Source organism: Columba livia, chromosome 3, assembly GCF_036013475.1.
Source record: "Columba livia isolate bColLiv1 breed racing homer chromosome 3, bColLiv1.pat.W.v2, whole genome shotgun sequence".
In the NCBI taxonomy this organism is placed as follows: Eukaryota; Metazoa; Chordata; class Aves; order Columbiformes; family Columbidae; genus Columba; species Columba livia.
The window spans coordinates 68,345,140-68,363,452 of record NC_088604.1 but is presented as its reverse complement, the minus strand read 5'-3'; the positions used below and the strand labels follow the sequence as shown (position 1 = coordinate 68,363,452).

At 39.4% G+C, this 18,313-nt stretch overlaps 1 protein-coding gene across 2 annotated transcripts in view; it reads left to right on the top strand.

Annotated features, from left to right (window-relative positions):
* The window catches only part of UST (uronyl 2-sulfotransferase), a 169,061-nt gene that overhangs the window by 84,626 nt on the left and 66,122 nt on the right, over positions 1 to 18,313 (top strand). For both annotated transcript variants that reach the window (XM_065057476.1, XM_065057477.1), the window contains exon 4: positions 3,323 to 3,402. In XM_065057476.1, coding sequence (XP_064913548.1) covers positions 3,323 to 3,402 — 80 coding nt within the window. The remainder of the gene's footprint in view (positions 1 to 3,322; positions 3,403 to 18,313) is intronic.

The window sequence follows — 18,313 nt, the reverse complement described above, 5'->3', positions numbered from 1 at the left end:
AAATTACTGTTTTTTTCAGTACTGTTTCACACAAACAGCCTAATACCAACACGAGAGATCCAGGCAGCAGCGAAAAAGAAGAATGGTTCCTTGTGTCCTCTTATCCTAGTGGACATGTGCTCCTTTTAGTCTTCCTCTGCATATTTTTACAGAGTCTCCCTCCAAACATGGATGTATTCTGGTTCATATCTCTCTCTTTCATCACTCATTCCATCCAAAGGTGCTTGCTTTCCTCAGCTCTCACCCTTAGCTCACTCTTCCTCTCTGTTAGTCCTCTACACTAGTCACCTTGTAAAAAAACAAACCAAAACCAAAGGAAAAACAATACAAAACAACAGCAAGAGAAGAGACCTTATTCTTCTGGGAGACATTGGAAGATTTCTCTTTGGGGCTTTTTTTTTTCCTTTCCTTTAATATCATCTTAAAAGGAGGGGCAGATCACTAGGTTTTTCTGAACTATATGTTTGGCTTGTTAGGCTGAAATCAGTTCAGCACAGTGGCATCAGAGAGAGAGACCCATGGGAAGTATGGCCACAATTTGCATGTGGCCATGAGCCATTACAGTTATTTGTTTTTCCCTCCTGACATCTGTGTGTTGTTTCTGTTGAGCCTTACTTACCCTTTTGGCAGGGTTTTAAAAAGAATGTTTTTTTTCTTGTTTGTTCGTATGCACATTGTAGCTTTATCCACATCTGCTTACAAGTCCAGTTGATCATTAAGTGTCTAAATATGAAGGTACTTTAAGTCAAAACAGAATTCTTTGTCTGCTTTGGACTAAACTAATATCATAGCTCAAGTGGTTGAGTTTGGTAGCAAGAGATTAAAAAAAACAATACAGGAGCCAGATGCTGTCCTGCTCTCTGTGCGTCTTTCCAGGCTCCCTTTGCCCCTGAGGCAGAAGGGCCTGTGCCAGTCCAGCAGCAGCTTGACACAAGCCTGACACTGACAGCAGGTGAAGTGCAATGGGAAACATGGTGTTGGTATGATGTGAATCTTCCTGGTGTCAGCCATTCGATCATAGAATCATGGAATAGTTTGTGTTGGAAGGGATTTTTGAAGCTCATCTCATCCAACTCCCCTGCAATGAGCAGGGACATCTTCAACTAGATCAGGTTTCTCAGAGCCTTGTCCAACCTGGCCTTGACTGTCTCCAGGGATGGGGCATCTGCCACCTCTCTGGGCAACCTGTTCAGCCTCAGGGTGCGCTGAGGGGCAAGGGAGGCTTCTGTGGTGCTTCGTAATACACATGCCCACCCACACATTTATCTAGCAGTATTATATTAAAGCTTCCTGTCTTTCTAAACTCATTTGGCTTACTTTGTGTGGGTAGGTTATCTTTATATCTCCACATTTATACTCTTAGGATACTTTTTGATTTTTTCCAAGATGGAATTACAGTTGTTTCTCTTTTCCTTTCATACTGTCTTTCTTTTGGTAGTCTCTTCTTATATTCCATTATACTCTCTTTCTTTTGGTAGTCTCTTCTTACACTCCATTTCCTTGGGTTTACAGCCTTTCTCAGACATAATATACCTTGATATACACAGCCTATACCTAGTATAGCTTGAGGTACTCAAACTAGTTAGACAGGAAAAGCCTCATCCTGAGAAAATAGGCAAACTGAACTGTTTGCTTCAGTGCTCATCTTAGATGTATGTGTATAAAATTGTTGAAGGCAGAGCGAAAGTAGGGAAAAGCATATTAGCGTGTGCACTTTTTTATTTGGTCCTTGAAGTTAAATGGTGGTAGCTTGTGTAGTCTGAAAGAAGACAGCAGGTTATGTATCCCAGGAAAAATGACAAATGAAAGATGAATGAGAAACAGTAAAACCTGACACACAGTGTAAAAACCATGACAAAACATCATTATAGCAAAACTGGGAAATAGAAGGAGAAAAAAAAAAAAAAGACAATTGATGTCACTTAAATGTAGTTTAATATTGGTTATGGCAGGAACATGCTACCATGGTCTTCAAGCTTTTAGTGCAGTAACTCATCACATGTCAGTCATTTTATCTTCACCATGTAACAGTCTGGACCCCATGTTTTTCCTTATTTTGTCTATGTCAGCTTTAGCACTCAAGCTTTAGGAATTTTTTTAAAAATTAATGTCTCCTTAATAGTGTTTAAGTTTAGTACATTAATTGATATGACTCAAACAAGAATGTTTCAGCTTCTCTTATCTCTTTTTTTCTTTTTTTCCAGTAATGAATCTCTGTTACTTTCTGTCTTATTCTATACTACTCAGTTTATAAAATCAGTAAACCTATCATTTAAAATGCATTTGTGTTCAGTGTCCATATTATAGGCTGCATTTAAGCCTGGAACAGGAAATCAGAAGATAAATCTTAGGAAGTTAATAGTAAGGAAGCAAAATTAACCGAAACATCTCAACTCTCTAGCATGATCCTCCTGTAGCCACTTTCAGCTTTCTCTAGATCAGGGGTGTCAAACTCATTTTCACCAGGGCCCACATCAGCCTCATGATTGTCTTCAGAGGGCCAAAAGCAATTTTAGGACTGTACAAATGTAACTACTCCTACATTTAAACAGTCCTATAATTGCATTTTGCCCTCTGAAGGCAACCACGAGGCTGATGTGTCCCCCCGATGAAATGAGTTTGACACCCCCGGTGTAGGTCATAGCTACAGCTCAGCTTAGACAACATAGACATTCATATCCATGGTGTGCAGTCTTCAGTATATGCTGTTTACATTATTCCACTTTAGTGATCTGAAACTAAATCATTTATTAAAAACAAAAAAAATTGGGTGAATGTGCTTGAACTAGAACATGGCATCATCTTCCTAAGACTGCCCATTTAATTTGTACTCTGAATTTGCTGTAATAGTAAAAGAAATGGAAGTACTGATTCCTGTATTTAAACAGCCTGGTCAATCAGTGCTTTGGCAATGTTGGCCATTTTTATTGTTATATGGTCATTGGCTAAGATCCCATTTTCTTTTACAATTTCAGGCATTTTGCATTTTGGCATTCTGATGTATAGAGCCATTGTCTTCAGAGGGCAGCTGCCACTTGCAAAGCTCTGGTGCAGATTTAGTTTATGCCTTCCTTTAAACTGATACCCACTTTTGGAAGTTAACAAGCTCCATGATAGCAGGATGGTGTCTGCAGCTTGACCTTTCTTGCTTAGACGTGAAGTAGTAGTCATGCTGTCTTGATGACAGTGCTTGGGAGGGAGAGTGGGGAAGGAGTCCCTGAGTAATTCAGAGTTGAGAACTACATCATCATATGTTGTTTATATATGTCTTAAAGTGCACATTGACATAACATGGAAAATTTGATTTGTTAATTTTTTTTAGATGGAATTGATTAAAAACATAAGCACTGCTGAGCAGCCCTATTTATTCACTAGACATGTTCATTTCCTCAACTTCTCAAGGTAAGGCATTTTTTCAGTTAAAAGTCTTTTTCATTGATTTCTATTAATTGTAATGTATAGAACATTTTCCCTTCTTCTTGGCATATGAGCAATACAATGTACTTGCCCCCCTCCCTTTCCTTCTGGCACTGAAAGTCACATTCTGAAGTTGGAGTTTTTTTCCTGTGCTCTCTTTGCTACAGAACAGTTATGTGCAGTATGTTTGGGAAAAGCCAGGATGCTTTTGCATGTCTTTGCCTCCAAGATGTTCTTGGTTTACGATGTTTCTAGCCAACACACATGAGATGATAACTTGGGTCTTTAGACTGTGCACTCATGTTTTAACAGTGGCAGCACACTGTTGTGAATGTTTCATCTCTGCATAGCCTAATACGAGACTGAAAACTCCACTGAGTTCATTAATTTTGTACCTGCAATGACTCTTCACCAATTTAACAGATTTAATTTTGTTCTGACAAAACAGTCCCCCTTCCACAGGATGCAGAAGTATTTATAAGCCACACAAACAGATTATGCTCTGTGTCATGGGAGTGCAGTCCCTTCTGGCAGCTATTTAAAACTATGCAGCAAGACTCTAGAGACATTTATAGCACAGAATGTGAAGAAAACTGAATTTGGATGAAACTTCTGAGGAATTTTTGGAAGGACACAAATGAGTGATGCCAGATAGCATTTAGCCAGGACACAGAGGTTAAAGCTGACTGCAGATGGTTATTGCCCAGGCTGTAAATTTAATTAGGAAATTATATTCAGGAACTACGCCATCTGTGCCACTAGGTTGGACTCCTCACGTTTAGATTAAAAAAAATCTGTAGAAGTGTGAATTTTCTGCAGATCTTTGCAAGAGTTTGCCTAACTTCCCAGCATTTTGTTTACATGGTAATGTCAGTGCGTGTCCTTTGAATGTATGGCTTCAGACATGGGCAGAGAAGGTAGTAAAACATGAAAATTTGTGAGGGGCTGTTGTTTTGGTTTTTTTAGAAAATAAAATATTTGGAGCAGTTGGAAGTTCACTTGATATATAACTTAACTATGGACGTGATTTTGTTACATGACAACAAGAAGAGCTGAACAAAATTTCGATCTTCCATGTTCTCTGTTCTGGTCCCATAACAGTTTAATTTCTAATGTATTGTCTTTAAAGAATAAATCTTATTGGGGTGGGACTTCACATATTTGGTAAATGATCTCTTCTCTCAGCTGAAATGCAAGATCAAACAACTAGCCAGACCTGAGTGTCAAAGGAATGTTTCTTGATTAAACTGATTTTTCAGAGATGGTACACAACATTAGGTACATGACAAAAAGTTGAACATCGTTACCACTTGCTCCTCCCAAGATTCAATTTTTTTTTTTCTATATGGTACCTCCTTGCTACATAGGTAACATGTTTTTTCTGTAGTGTATCCAGGAGATGAAATCTCTACATTTTTCTTTCAATACAAATTTGTGAAAATATATAAAAATTATATAAGATGTATAAAAGTATTTGCAGCTTCCTTTTTGGCTGTTCCTTGCAAATGTGAAAACTTTTATTAGGAGGATGCTTGCTTTAGCTGTATAAAAGTGAAAAGGCTGAGTCTTTTAAATGAGATGTCATTGAAGTGCATCAACATTGCTCACTATTGGTTTAGCATTTCCAAGTGTTTCCTGATAAATTAAACATTTATGAGACTTCTAGTGTATAGTTTCAAAATATATTGGCAGTGTTACATCTAACAGTGAAGTAACATGTTGAATATTTTCTCTCTTCCTTAATTCTAGGGTGATGTTTTTTAAAAAACTGTATTTCATTGAGGAGTGATTTTGCATAAATTTCATAAATATTATTTAAATACATGTTATAAATATTACAATATTGTGAAAGTGGCTTAGTTTTGCTTGATTTTTTTTTTTTTGAAACTTTTCCTTTATATATCATCTCTAGTGGATAGCTGAACTCAAATCAGCTATGAAATACGATTCTTCCCATTTGCCCCAGCTTTTCTGCCAGCTCAATGGAGAAGCCATGCAATGCCCTAGAAAATAAAAGAATGAAGGTCGAAGTATGGATGTGGTGTTTTCTGGCTGACAGCTGAAGACCTCAGGCAGCAGCTCGCCATGAGCAGGCAGTGCAGTAGGAGACAACAGAGTCCTGACTGCTGGCTTAGGGCAGCTTCAGATCCCTGAAAGGCTCAAAGTTCAGCCTGAAGAACCCCACTTTGGTGAAACCCCTTGCTCCTTCCCAAGAGAAGATGAGGCTTTTAACATAACATTGTAGCAGAGCTGTTACTGAAAACTGTGAATTTTTGCAGGGGCAGCCATCCTGGGGACTGGTGCAGTCACTTCTCTTGTTTGGTATTTTGCACCTTTGAAACCAAGTTTTGTTTGTGGGAAGACGTAAGGAATGCTTTATTCTCATTCCTTCCTTGCTACTCTTTTGGTTAAGCTTGAAGGTTACTGTTTGGATAGAAACAGTCTCTTCCACTTGTCTTGCACTTCTCTGGTTGAGTGCTTTCAAGATCTGTAGGAATTACGTTAAGCCATTTGGAGCGTATCATCAAGGTACTGGAGAAGCAGAGAAAATGTAAGTGGAGTCGTGCAAAACGGGAGTCTGCTTTGCTTTTGCTTATTGGTGCTTCTCAGCTTCCCAAACAGCAGTAAGAAAAATAAACTTGACTTTTATTTAACATCACTGATGTGAACAGCAGCAATGACAAATCACTTGGATTTCCCCCATTTGCTCGCTGCACCTGCTTATAAACCTGTCAGCACTTAAAGCACTCTGATTATTCAGAAAAGCATCATGGCATTTACTCATGTTTCCAACTGAAAAAAAAAAAATACTATATTGTCTTTCCAGAAAAAAATCTCTAGTGTAAGTGAGCTAAGCCTTCCGTGGTGACTTTGAGCACATGCCTGTTTCTGAGGCACCAGTCACTTTGCTGAACAAAGTTCTAAAAATGTGAAAATCTCATCCTGACCTGAATGCTTGCCAGGGACATTTTCCCCTTGTTTTTGAACAGTGTTTTAAGAGGCCCTGCTGGTTCAGCTGAGTGAATGAATCCTCATTTATTCTCCTACATCTTTGGATTGAGAAAAGATAGCACTGAACTAAAAGACAAAGTAGTGCAAAGAGGCAGACAAAAAGGCAAATCCTGAAAGGACTCATTAAAGCAAATCTTACGTGAATTTTTACAGACATAAATCTAATTAGTTACAGCTTCAAACAGAAGATGGAAAACTGAGGTTCTTGTTCTTCTTTGATGTGAGTGAATTTCTACATAGTGCTTGTCATCACAGGAAAAGCTTTTATTCGCAGTGGTTTGCAGCTTCTGTTCCCAGTCTCTCCAGTGCAGCTAGGGCTGGCTTTAGGAGATGACCCAGTACCTCAGAAGGGTAACTGCTCCATCCAGTCCATTTTGGGACCATTTATTTTCGGAAAGGTGGTTCTGTTTATTGAATTCTCTGTTACTTGTGAATCCTGGGCAAGGCTTTTCATTACAGCTCTGTGGTCACCATCCTGCTCATTTCATCCTAAATGCTAAACTGACCTCTCCATACCTGGCTTTATTGTAATGACCCTACGTGGAAATGTTCTTACATGCAGAGGCAAACGTTTAGGTGCTTTTTGGTTTCATACTGGCTGTTGTTACTGGGGCTAGCACAGCATGGGGTTTTCTTGCTCTTGATGGGAAAAAAGAGTATACTTCTCAGAAGTCTTCTGTGAAAGCATCCAGTCTGCGTTTGAAGGCATGGAGTTACACCAGCTCTGCCACTCCTTGGGCACTTGCTTCCAGTTGTCTGTCAGCTTTACTGTCGAATTATTGTTGCTAATTTCTAATGTGAATTTCTCTGGCTTTTGCTCCTTATTAACTGAAATGACATTTTTGTTCCCTGGTGTTTCTCCCCATGCAACTGTCTTCGACTACTGCCTCCAAACACCTTTCAGTATTCCTTTTGATCACAGGTATTCTCAAACCTCTTGCCACAGGTGTTTTCCTCATCCATTTAATAATTCAACGACTCTTCTCCCAGATTTGTCCAGGAGTTCCATAGACTTTAATAACTACATCAATGATCTGGATGAGGTGATCGAGTGCACCCTTAGTAAGCTTGAAGATGACACCAAGTTGGGTGGGAGTGTTGATCTGCTGGAGGGTAGAAGGACCATACAGAGGGATCTGGACTGGCTGGATCATTGGGCTGAGGCCAACTGTATGAGGTTCGACAAGGCCAAGTGCTGGGTCCTGCACTCGGGTAACAACCACAGGCAGCGCTACAGGCTCAGGGAAGAGTGGCTGGAAAGCTGCCTGGTGGAAAAGGACCTTGGGGGTGTGGGTCAGCAGCCGGCTGAACATGAGGCAGCAGTGTGCCCAGGTGGCCAAAAAGGCCAACAGCATTCTGGCTTGTATCAGGAATAGTGTGGCCAGCAGGAATAGAGAAGTGATTGTGTCACTGTACTCAGCACTGGTGGAGCCACACCTTGAATCCCGCGTTCAGTTTTGGGCCTCTCATCATAGGAAGGACATGGAAATACTACAGAGTGTGCAGAGTGGTGCAACGAAGCTGATGAGGGGCCTGGAGCACAAGTCTGATGAGGAGCAGCTGAGGGAAATGGGGCTGTTTAGCCTGGAGAAAAGGAGGCTGAGGGGAGACCTGATCGCTGTCTACAACTACCTGAAAGAAGGTTGAAGCATGGAGGGTGTTGGTCTCTTCTCCCAGGTAACAAGTGGTAGGATGAGAGGAAATGGTCTCAAGTTGTGCCAGGGAGGTTTAGGTTGGATATTAGGAAAAAATTATTCACAGAAAGGGTTGTCAGGCATTGGAACAAGTGCCCAGGGAAGTGGTGGAGTCACCATCCCTGGAGGTGTTTAAAAGGCATTTAGACAAGGTTTTTTTGGACATGGTTTAATGCTAGCATTAGGTTATGGTTGGACTCAATGATCTCAAGGGCCTCTTCCAAAAAAAGTGATTCTATGACTTTGTTAAGTATAAGGATCAAAACTGTACTCTGGATCTGCATCAGCTTCACTAATGCTGTATATTATAGACCAAAAAACCAAACAAAAAACCACCATTGCAGTCCTCATACTTACACCTTCTAAAACTACAGTTGTGCCAGAGTGATCTGGGCTTTTGGGGCAAGTTGTTTTTCCAGTGTGTTTCCTAGATCCTTTCCTAGTCACTGTTCACGAGGCTGCCATTTCCTATTATGTAGAAATGGCCTTCACTCCTTATTCTTAAATATGTTATCCATGGGAAAAAAAAAAAAATGAGCAACATGATGCATGCAAAATAACTAGCTGCCATCCTACTGCAGTAGATGTTGTGAAGCAGTAAATTCTTAGAATGAAAAAAAAAAAGCCCTTGATAGTTTTGTGTTCTCTCAGAATGCTGAGATCATTGGCTTATGTTTGAAAAAAACAATATATCTAAAATTAAATATATATCTATACAAAACTTCTCACATGCCCAAGGAACTGTAAAAGTTGCCAGTCATAACCTGTGCAGTGGTCTGCAGTGCACAGGGTAGAGGCACCCATCTTCACTTGTGCAGAATTCAGGAGGTTTGGCTCCACGCAGATGTGTGCCCAAAAAGGGCACATTGCAGGACCAGGGTGACAATTGTCATTTATCTTTCTCATATTCCCGTTCCTTTTCAAAGTCAATGTTGCATGTATTTAAAAATAAGTTTGGGAGCCATTAAATTAGTAAAAATACTGATAATGTGTTGTCTCTTTCTGAATTGAAGTTTATATACTAATGTTCCTGGGAAAAGCTTCCAAAATGTTAATCAGAAGCAAATATTAAAGTGTCTGTACTGTAAGCAGGTAAATATTTATATGCTGATACATTTGCTAAGATTGCAGGTGTTACCGATAAATCCAAGCAGTACAGGATCTTAGCCTGCAGAGAGACAAAAAGCTATTTTAGGACAGCCGCAGGTTGTTTGCTGTGCTTTATCATAAATGCGGCTTGTCATCTATTTATTTAGCTTGAGAAAAAATGAAGCAGGAAGAAGCCTCAAGTTTGTGTAAAAGCCCCACTTGACCTCTTAGTAGTCTGCGGAATTAAGTAACCATAACTGCCTTTGGGCAGCTGGACAAGATGCTCGGCGTTTGCTCCAAGTGTCACAGATTTCAGAGAAGCAGAAAGAATGTTTGCAGAAATGCACAGCGGGATAGTGAGGCCACAGCTTTGGGTCAGGGCAAATCAAGGATGGGAGGAATTGTGCGACTCTCATTTTGGACACAGGAAGGCAGCTTTCCCCTCTCTGACACCAAACTCTTATCTTCAGATCATACACTCACGGCTCCCCATCTGGGTAGAGCGGGAAGCTTGGCTGCTCCCTCCTGTCTCAGGCTGAATGAACGTTAGAGGGAAACATGTAAAAACCTAAAGACGTGTCTCTGTCAGTGAGTGGTAAGTGACTTTTGTGTGTTTAAAGGCTGGCTGATTAGGTCAGGGTAAAGTCATAGGAGGGAGAAGCATTAGAAAGACCACCCAGAGACAGAAGCAGGCTTTTTCATGTCTCACTGGAGCCATGAATTCTTTACTTTCTGCAGTAGTTATAGGCCACTGGGGAATGATCTCCTTTAAAATTTCCTATGATGTGGTAAGGAGATGCAGAGATAAAGCATGGACTCAATTTAATCTTACATTTAATTAGCCCTTATAATTCAGTTCAGTATATCTTATTTGTTCAAAGCTGGGATGAATTATTGCCCAGCATTAGTATGCAAGGAGTCTTTTCTGCGTTGTTGGGCTGCTGCCCTCTTCTTCCTTTCAGCTGCAGTTTAATATCTGCGGCGTGTTTAGTGTCTGTGTGCATGTGCTCGAGGGGAGGGGACAACACTTTCCTTTTAGCATAATTTTCTAAGGAAATAAGACTCATACAGTGCTTCCAGCTATTCTGCGTCTTTTTCCAGCTTCCCCCCATGGCTGCTTTCTAAATAATTTCTAAACCCGTTGGCCGGCTTCAAACTAAATTTGGAAGGCCAGCAGGAGACTCTGAGACAACCATGCTGCTGCAGGTACATCTGCTGAAGGGAAAGCTAAGGAAAATGGAACTGCTGGGCCTTATGCTGAGCCACAGCCAGCAACCACCTCCCTGTGCCCTGCTTGGAGGGCAGCCCCTTGCTTAGGGCATGAAGGGTGTGGAGGGATGGTTTTTGGGGAGCAGAGAAAGATATGTTGGATCTTCTGCTTTGGAAGGTGCTTGCCTTTGGTCTCTGGAAGTAACTTAATAAATATTTCTGGGTTTCTGTTGTTCATTAATTAGGAGAGTTAATATATAAGGTTATTGTTTTTCTTGAAAAAGATGGTTTTTGGTAGCCTGTATCAGCATTACTGATTTTTTTTTTTTTTTAATATTACTCTTTTAAGCAAACATAATGGCCAACAGTAACTAATAAAAATTAGTAAATCAGGCTGCTGCAGTGGCAGACAGTGTCACATATGCAATAGTCCTGATAAGTTCAGACACTTTCCTTCAACTCTGACCTGAATTCCGTATTATGAGTTGCACATACTGTATCAAGGCAGAAATAGACAGAGAGATTCAGTCTGGATAAGCCCAAAACTAAACTTAGTTTCTCAATATTGTTCAGCTTTTTTGTTATTCATGAGATTTGTGTTTTTCCTCATGCAGAAGGAGCTTTAAGAATTACAATTTAACACAGCATTTTGACACTACAGTGTTCTCGGGCACTGTAAATTGTATCTGTAAATTGTATCTGTATCCAACAAACAAAAAAGGAGGTACATGGTGAAGAATTAACTTGACTGTGTGTCATGTAAGCTGCATGTTTGAAAGCAGGAGCACACTCTGTGCTGACAGCGCGAAGTTTGAAAGCCTTGCGTCTTAGACTGCTGGTAGTTTGTAAGGGTTAGATGATGCGTTTGTCATTTTTTTTATCTTGCTCTGCCATGACTTAACTTATGTATGTGACTCTGGTCCATTGATTTGGAAATAAAATTTCATTTTTAAATTTTTGCATAAACTGGTAAGAGATCAGTAAAACCAGTGTGATTATGTGATGCTGTCTTCATTGACTTAAAAACGGAGTCATGGAATATTTGTTGCAACACTCAGATTTATTGGTAACTTGGGGATTTTTGTTTCTCCCTTTCTCTGGATTAAGTAATGCTACACAGGACGTAGGTGTCTCGTAGCATATGCCTATGATGTGTTTTAACTGTGCTCCGCTAGCTTTTGAAAACAGCATGCTGGGCAAATGCATGGAGCTGGACTACAGAGATGCTGTGGTGTACTTTCTATGAACAGCAGTGGCTGAGTCAGCTTGCACCAGTTCTGTACAGCTCAGCCATGGGAGGGACTGGGCTCTTTGAGTGGCTTATTGAATCAATATCTTGAAACAGTGACTGCAGCCCAAGGTTATCTACTAAAGTAGTTTCATGTTGTGGATTTTTTTCTCCTTTAAAAACAAACAAGCAAACAAAACAAAATACCACCAAACATACACACCTAGGAAGTGTCATTTAAAATATGGTAACAAATTATTTGGGTAAGCACTGACTAAGTTCTTAAAAGTAGGGAAATGGCAGATAAGCCTATGTGCCCAGTGTTAACACTGTGTCTTTATGTATGTTTATTATAATCTACACCTTTTGCTAACACATCATGAAACACTTTCTACCGTCATGTGAGGTCTGCCTTGTAAAGCACACTTTTCATGAATGGCCACACGGTGCTGTAATCCCTCCTACATCTTTTTTCCTTTTTTATACTAAAATTTTTTTTAATTATGTGAGTGTATAATGATGTTTTTTAACTGTGGCTTGATGGAAGACTAAACACAAATCTAATATGCAGTTTAACCTTTATGTGGTCTAAGGGTTTTTTCAGGCTTATTTTTTTAGAAAACATTACTCTATGGTGAGCTTTTTCTACGGGTTTTAAGATAATCTCATTTAAAATTTGCTTGCCTAGATTTCCCATGTTCTTCACATAATAGGCTTTTTAGCTTGCGTTCAGCTGGTAATACATTCTCAGAATGGAGATGGTTGCTTGAAATTTGGTTACGGAAGGTGGGATCAGGCATAACACCTGAATTATCCTTTTTTACTGTTGTCTGGTTTCTGTGCTCACATTCACACTGTAGATTATATTACTAGTTTGAGAGTAACTTAAGAAAGATCTGACGTTTAGAAGAAGGTTTGAATAGGACAGCAAAACAGAATAAATTGTACTTAAAGATTTTGGAGCTGGTAGTAGCAATTACATAGATGATCCTGCCTTTAGGCAAGAAGATGAACTGTGGCAATCCTAAGTCATTTCTAGTCTTTCTCACCATTGTGTAATGCACAATATTTAGATTTGTGTATTTAGATTTGAACCTAAAACTTTCATCTTTCAGGAAGAAAATTTAAGTCTCGATTCAAAATCACCATGCAGAACCTGTTGCTCTCGGTAAATTCTTCAGTACTGAATTGGTCTCTCAAGTTGTAAACTGAGAGTTACTTTTCCTCTTAAGTCTTCTGAGAAATCCAATTGACTTATTTTCCTTGGATCTCAGAATACATTTGCCCACTATTCCCCTATGTAAGCTTTCATGTGTAATTTCTTACATGCCGTGGTACAGTCACTTCAGCCTTCTCTGTGTTTTTTTCCCTTCTTATTTTCTTTTCAAGCTAAAGGTTTCCAGTTTCTTGACATTTTTGTATTGCAAGGCATTATTTTTTTCATCCTTCTTGTGACTCTGCAGTGAACTTTGTGCATTCTTTCCTTAAAATGGACTTTGTCAGTGGCCACATCAGTGGTGTGCTGGGTCTTTGTTCCTCTCTGCTCCTGCTTCTCAGAAAAAGGGAAACTAGGATTATTGTGGCCTGTGAGGTCTCACATGTTCCTGATAATCTGTGGAGGCATGCAAGTCCTTGCCAGAATGGCTCCTTCCCTGTGACTGTCCTCTGGTTCTAGATGTTTGGGATTTTATTTGCCATACTACAGTGCATGATGTTTGCTTATGTCTTGTTTGCCCTGTGGCTCAAGTGGCTCTTCAGCAGCAAACCACTTCCTTCATTATTCTCTCCTTTTGCAACTTTGTTTTCTGAAAGTGTTATCAGTAGTTTTGCACTAACCTTCTGAATCACAAATTATCCTATTAAACTGTGTAGATTCAAAGACTCAAGCATGATGATTTCCACAGCTCTGTATTTTATAGTGATTAGGTAAAATTTCTTATGTGGAACAGGTCAGCCATGTTTTCAATTTCTGTTACACTGATTTTTATATCTTGTACATTGTATACATGATATGTACCACCAAGTTACAGTTTGTTTGTTTTTTTATTAAACCCGAATTACTGTATCTCCATTTCCATATGGACATTCTTAGCGTTATCTTGAGTAGCTCTCTACAAAAGCCATTTCCACAAGACAGCTGGAATCACCCGTGACACTCTTGAGAAATGTATTCATACAAGAAGCTGAATGTGCAGTGCCGAGTGCTTTGCAACATGTTTTGTGTTATAACCTCCCTAAAAAGTCAAGCCCCAAGATTTTATGTGAACATAACTATCTCAGCCAAATCTGTGATCTCATCCAATGTTGAAGATGTATCTTTCCAACACACCATGTTTGTTGATTTAATACTTTCCAAAGAGCTGTATCAGCTGTTCTACTATTTGCTGGGAATTTACTGTAACAATTTGTAATTAATTTTCCTGTTCCTCTATATAATGTGCAACATTTGCATCTCTGAATTATAGTGATATGTTAATTCAAGGTGCAGAGAGATCCTGAGCCAGACCTTTGGAAAGTTTTGAATGCAGGGTATCTGGAATTAAGTAATTTGAAATAATGCAGAGCTTGACTGTAGCTGCTGTTAGTGTTTTGTAGAGAATTAGTGTTGTCTCTTACTTGTTTCCAGCTGTAACTTTGCATCACATAAATGAGATCCCAATTAGTATGTCCGTCTCAAGTGTTGCCTTTACTTGAGTTGGGGATGCTATGCAGAACCTGTCAGGATTTGTCTCACTGTTCTTGCTGTTCATTATGCATTTATATATTAAAATACTTTGATGTCCTCAGCATAATGAAAGGCGTAGGGAAAAAAGCCCTCATTGTTTAGCATGCATAAATGTAAAAGACTGACAGAAACACAACACAAAATATTCTTGGAGATTTACAGGATAATTAAATAGAGAAATATAAGGCTTTATAGTGTGATATTTTAGCCATTCACTGGTCTGAGGCAGTTTACTAAGCAATCGCCAGAGGACTCAGTTGTGATTTTTACAATTATGGTGGACAGACACATCACTTTAGAAGCTGAAATTTCTACTCATGAAATCACAGCTCCAGAAAAGGTAATTAATGAGCAGATTGCTGCCAGTTTGCACTATTTTACTGTTAACCTTGAACCACTGGGCATTTTGGAACCCCACACACACCTCCCATTCAAGGCCACCACAGCCAAGGGTGCAGTTTTGAAATGGAAAGATTTATCTCAACTCACTTTCCATTTTTCCCTCGTAATTCCAAAGAAAAGCCTGGAAACATAGCCACAGGGTAGGGTGAAGGCGCAAAAGCTGGAAACAAGGCACTACAGACAAAAGCAAGAAGATGAACTCCTTAGTTTTGGAGGCTGGCAATACCGCTTAGTCCCGGGCAGGCAGAACCTCAGCCCGCTCCTCTGGGAATCTTTACAGAGAATGTAGCAGCTTGTCCTTGAGAGGGTCCTTGGAGCACCCCAGAGGTGCCTGCTGCCTTGTGTGCAGAATGGGGTTGCTTTGTCACAAGTGCATGCTAATACAAGATGTTAAACTTCCATTTCAAGATACCTTTTTCAGAAGACAGATTTTGATGTGAAGGTGAAAGTTATATATTAGCGCTTTTACGTGATCTCCCTGTGGAGCTGTGCTGCAGAGCAGGTGATGGAGCCGTAACATAATCAATGTGTAAAGCTTGCTGGGCAATTGCTCTTCCAGTGCATGATTCTCATTTTTACAGAGCTGTAAAAGGAAATTGTGCTTCCTTTATAAGAAGGACACAATATGCCTGTCCATATTAACATTAGGTGAATGTCAGTTCTTGTTTGCTTCCATTATATTGAACTTCTAGCAGCCAAGTAATTTGTCTAAGGGGAGATGTTTTACATTAAACGAGTAAGAGGCAGCCAAAGTTCTTATGGAGGATAGGTTGGGAGTTGTCTTTTCCTCGAGGAATGTGGTTTGCCTGCAGGGATGGAGGAGCCTGCTTCTGCTTGTGCAAAGAGTTTTGTGCTGAACGGAAATGCAGGCACCTCCTGAAGTGACGTGACAGGAATACCTTCCTATTTAACCTTTCTTGAAAATTATCGAAGTGAAAAATCATAGAAGCTGAGACATCTTCCATTTTACAGCTAAGCAAATAACTTTGGCTTATTTTTATTTATTTATTTCTTCTTTTTTTTTTAAAAAACTTGTAAGGGGTTTGTAAAAGCTTTTGAACAAAGATTTTGTTCATGTAAGTAATAAAATTGGAATTCATTTGAGACATTCTTCTAAGGGGCAGACTTGCAACGTCTGGCATACTTCTCAGGCCTTTTTATTCAGTTTTATATAAAAAAGGATGGTAGAATATATTATTAATGAACCTAAATATCATTGATTGAAACCTGCAAATATGCTAACTATTTTGATGAGAACTCTAAAAATATACCTGTCACAACAGCACGATTAAAGCCACTGGGATGTAATAGTGTATACTAAATAAATAAGGAGAAGTTAAGTAGAGGAGAGCTCTGCGGAGGATTGGTGTGTCATGTCCACCATCTCTACCCAGTTGTGGCAACATGCTGCTGGGCATAAGAATGATCAGGTACCTTTATTATCATGCAGGATCCAATATTGATTGCACTCAGAGCAGGTAAGCCTTCTGCCCAAGCTTAGGAAAATCTGATTATGTCCTTTTTTGAATCCTTAACAATAGGTATTTTAATATAAATAAGGTGACATGATGTATAATGAAAGCACAATATGTTACTGTTTGCAAGACCGTTTTCATGTGGGTGTTGTTAATTTGAAAAGTTTCACTCTCTAGAGCTAAGTAATATTTGATACGTTGTGATGGATAGGTACCTAAAAATATGCAGAACATACTTGAACAAATGGAGCATTGATTTCTCCCTTTTTTCTCTAAATAGCTTAAGTTTATTGATTTTTAACTAATAGAATTCTTTATGCCATGTGAGTGCTGCTTAGATTCCATAAAAGGGTCTCAGTACAGTCTGGAGAAACAAATGGTTGGAATTTGAAGTATTATAAACTATGTTTTTAAAAAAATGCAGATTTGAATAAGAGCCAGACCAGACTTAATTTTTCTAAAGATTCCCTGCTTGTTGCCTGGTGGAGCAACCGGAGCTGGTTGTAGGCCAGGCTGGTTACAGTGTGTAGGAAGTCAGAAATTTGAGCTTGTCCTGTGTTTGTGGGGGGCACAGTCTCCATTTCAGAAATGAGAAGTTCCTCTGTAGCTCTTTGTGGAAGTGTGACCTCCCATCTCATCTGCCCTCTTGTGACAGATGAGCGTGCATGTGCCTCTTCTCTCAGAGCTGTCAGTACTGAATTTACAGTTCACATGTTCAGGGACATGACCTTACCCACAAAAGGACGGGCTCTGACACTTTGGTGGGTTGGTTATGCAATCCGCCCCCTCCTTTTTTCTTCAGAAAAACAATATGTGTTGAATATTTCTATCTAGCCGACTAATAGCTGTCTGCTTTTGAGTTTTTTTCTCTCTTCTAGGGAGCATTTAGGCTTAGCATCCTCCACAAAAGCCAGGCAGGATGTTCCTGCTCTCTTGATTCTTTGGATCTTGTAACCTTTCTGTCTCTGTCTGAAGACAGTCTGCTGCTGTGGTCATCACTTCTTGCTGTCTTCATTCCTTCCCCTTTTCTTTGCTCTTCTCCACTCCCTTCTGTCTTTAGATTATTGCAAATCTGCATCAAGCAGCGGGAAGATAATATGTTCAGTAATTTAGGTGCAACCTACTCTTGCCAGCAATTACACTTGAAAAATCTGTTTTTCACAGCTACCCACCATGGTGTTCACCAAAAGCTTTCTATTTGAATAATTATTGTCAAAGCTTAATGTCCTCATTGTCCTATGGTAATTGCAAGAATACTTTTTTTTTTTTTTTTTTTAAATTTAGGTTTTATTTCTGTATAAAGACAAAAAGCAGCAAAGACAAGCTCAGAGAAGAATTCAAGATACTGGTTTCAGGATACTTCCCTTACACACCCATGTCCAAACTGGGCTATGCACTAATCAGGAAGCAAGAAGCATCTGCCTTCTTAATTGGATTGTTTGGAAGTTTTATGCTGTCTGTGCAATTTCAGATTATGGCAGTGAACCTGCAACATTGAGGTCAATGAGATTACTGATATGCATAGTTATTCATGAGACAAGCCGTTGCAGACTGTATTTAGTGGTCTGGGGAATCATGGAGAATAAAAATCAGGTTGAAACTGTATGGGATTTTTCTCTTTTACTAGAATTCATTTTTTTAAACAGTTTTGCTGGTTCTTTAATATTTATTAAGAGCCCTAATCTTTTATTATACATATTTAATTATTCATTTAACCCAAGAGTTAAAGAGAAACCAAGAGGATTGTCTTGGTGTGGAGCGTGTCTTCAGTTTTCTCTCTTCTAATTTAATATTTTACATTTTAAAAGAAAATATATAAATCATGACTCAAAAAATCATCAGAACAGCATTTAAATACTTAAATATGGCTATGTCTTCAAGCTTCAAAAAATAAAGCATAAGTTAATGCTTAAGTAAGAATCGTTGTCCTAAGTTGAGGGGACAGAAGGAAGAAACTTAATTAAAGTTGCTACACCGCTTTGACGTGCACAAGTCTATGGGGCCAAATGGGATCCACCCAAGGGTTCTGAGGGAGCTGGCAGAGGTGCTCACCAAGCCACTT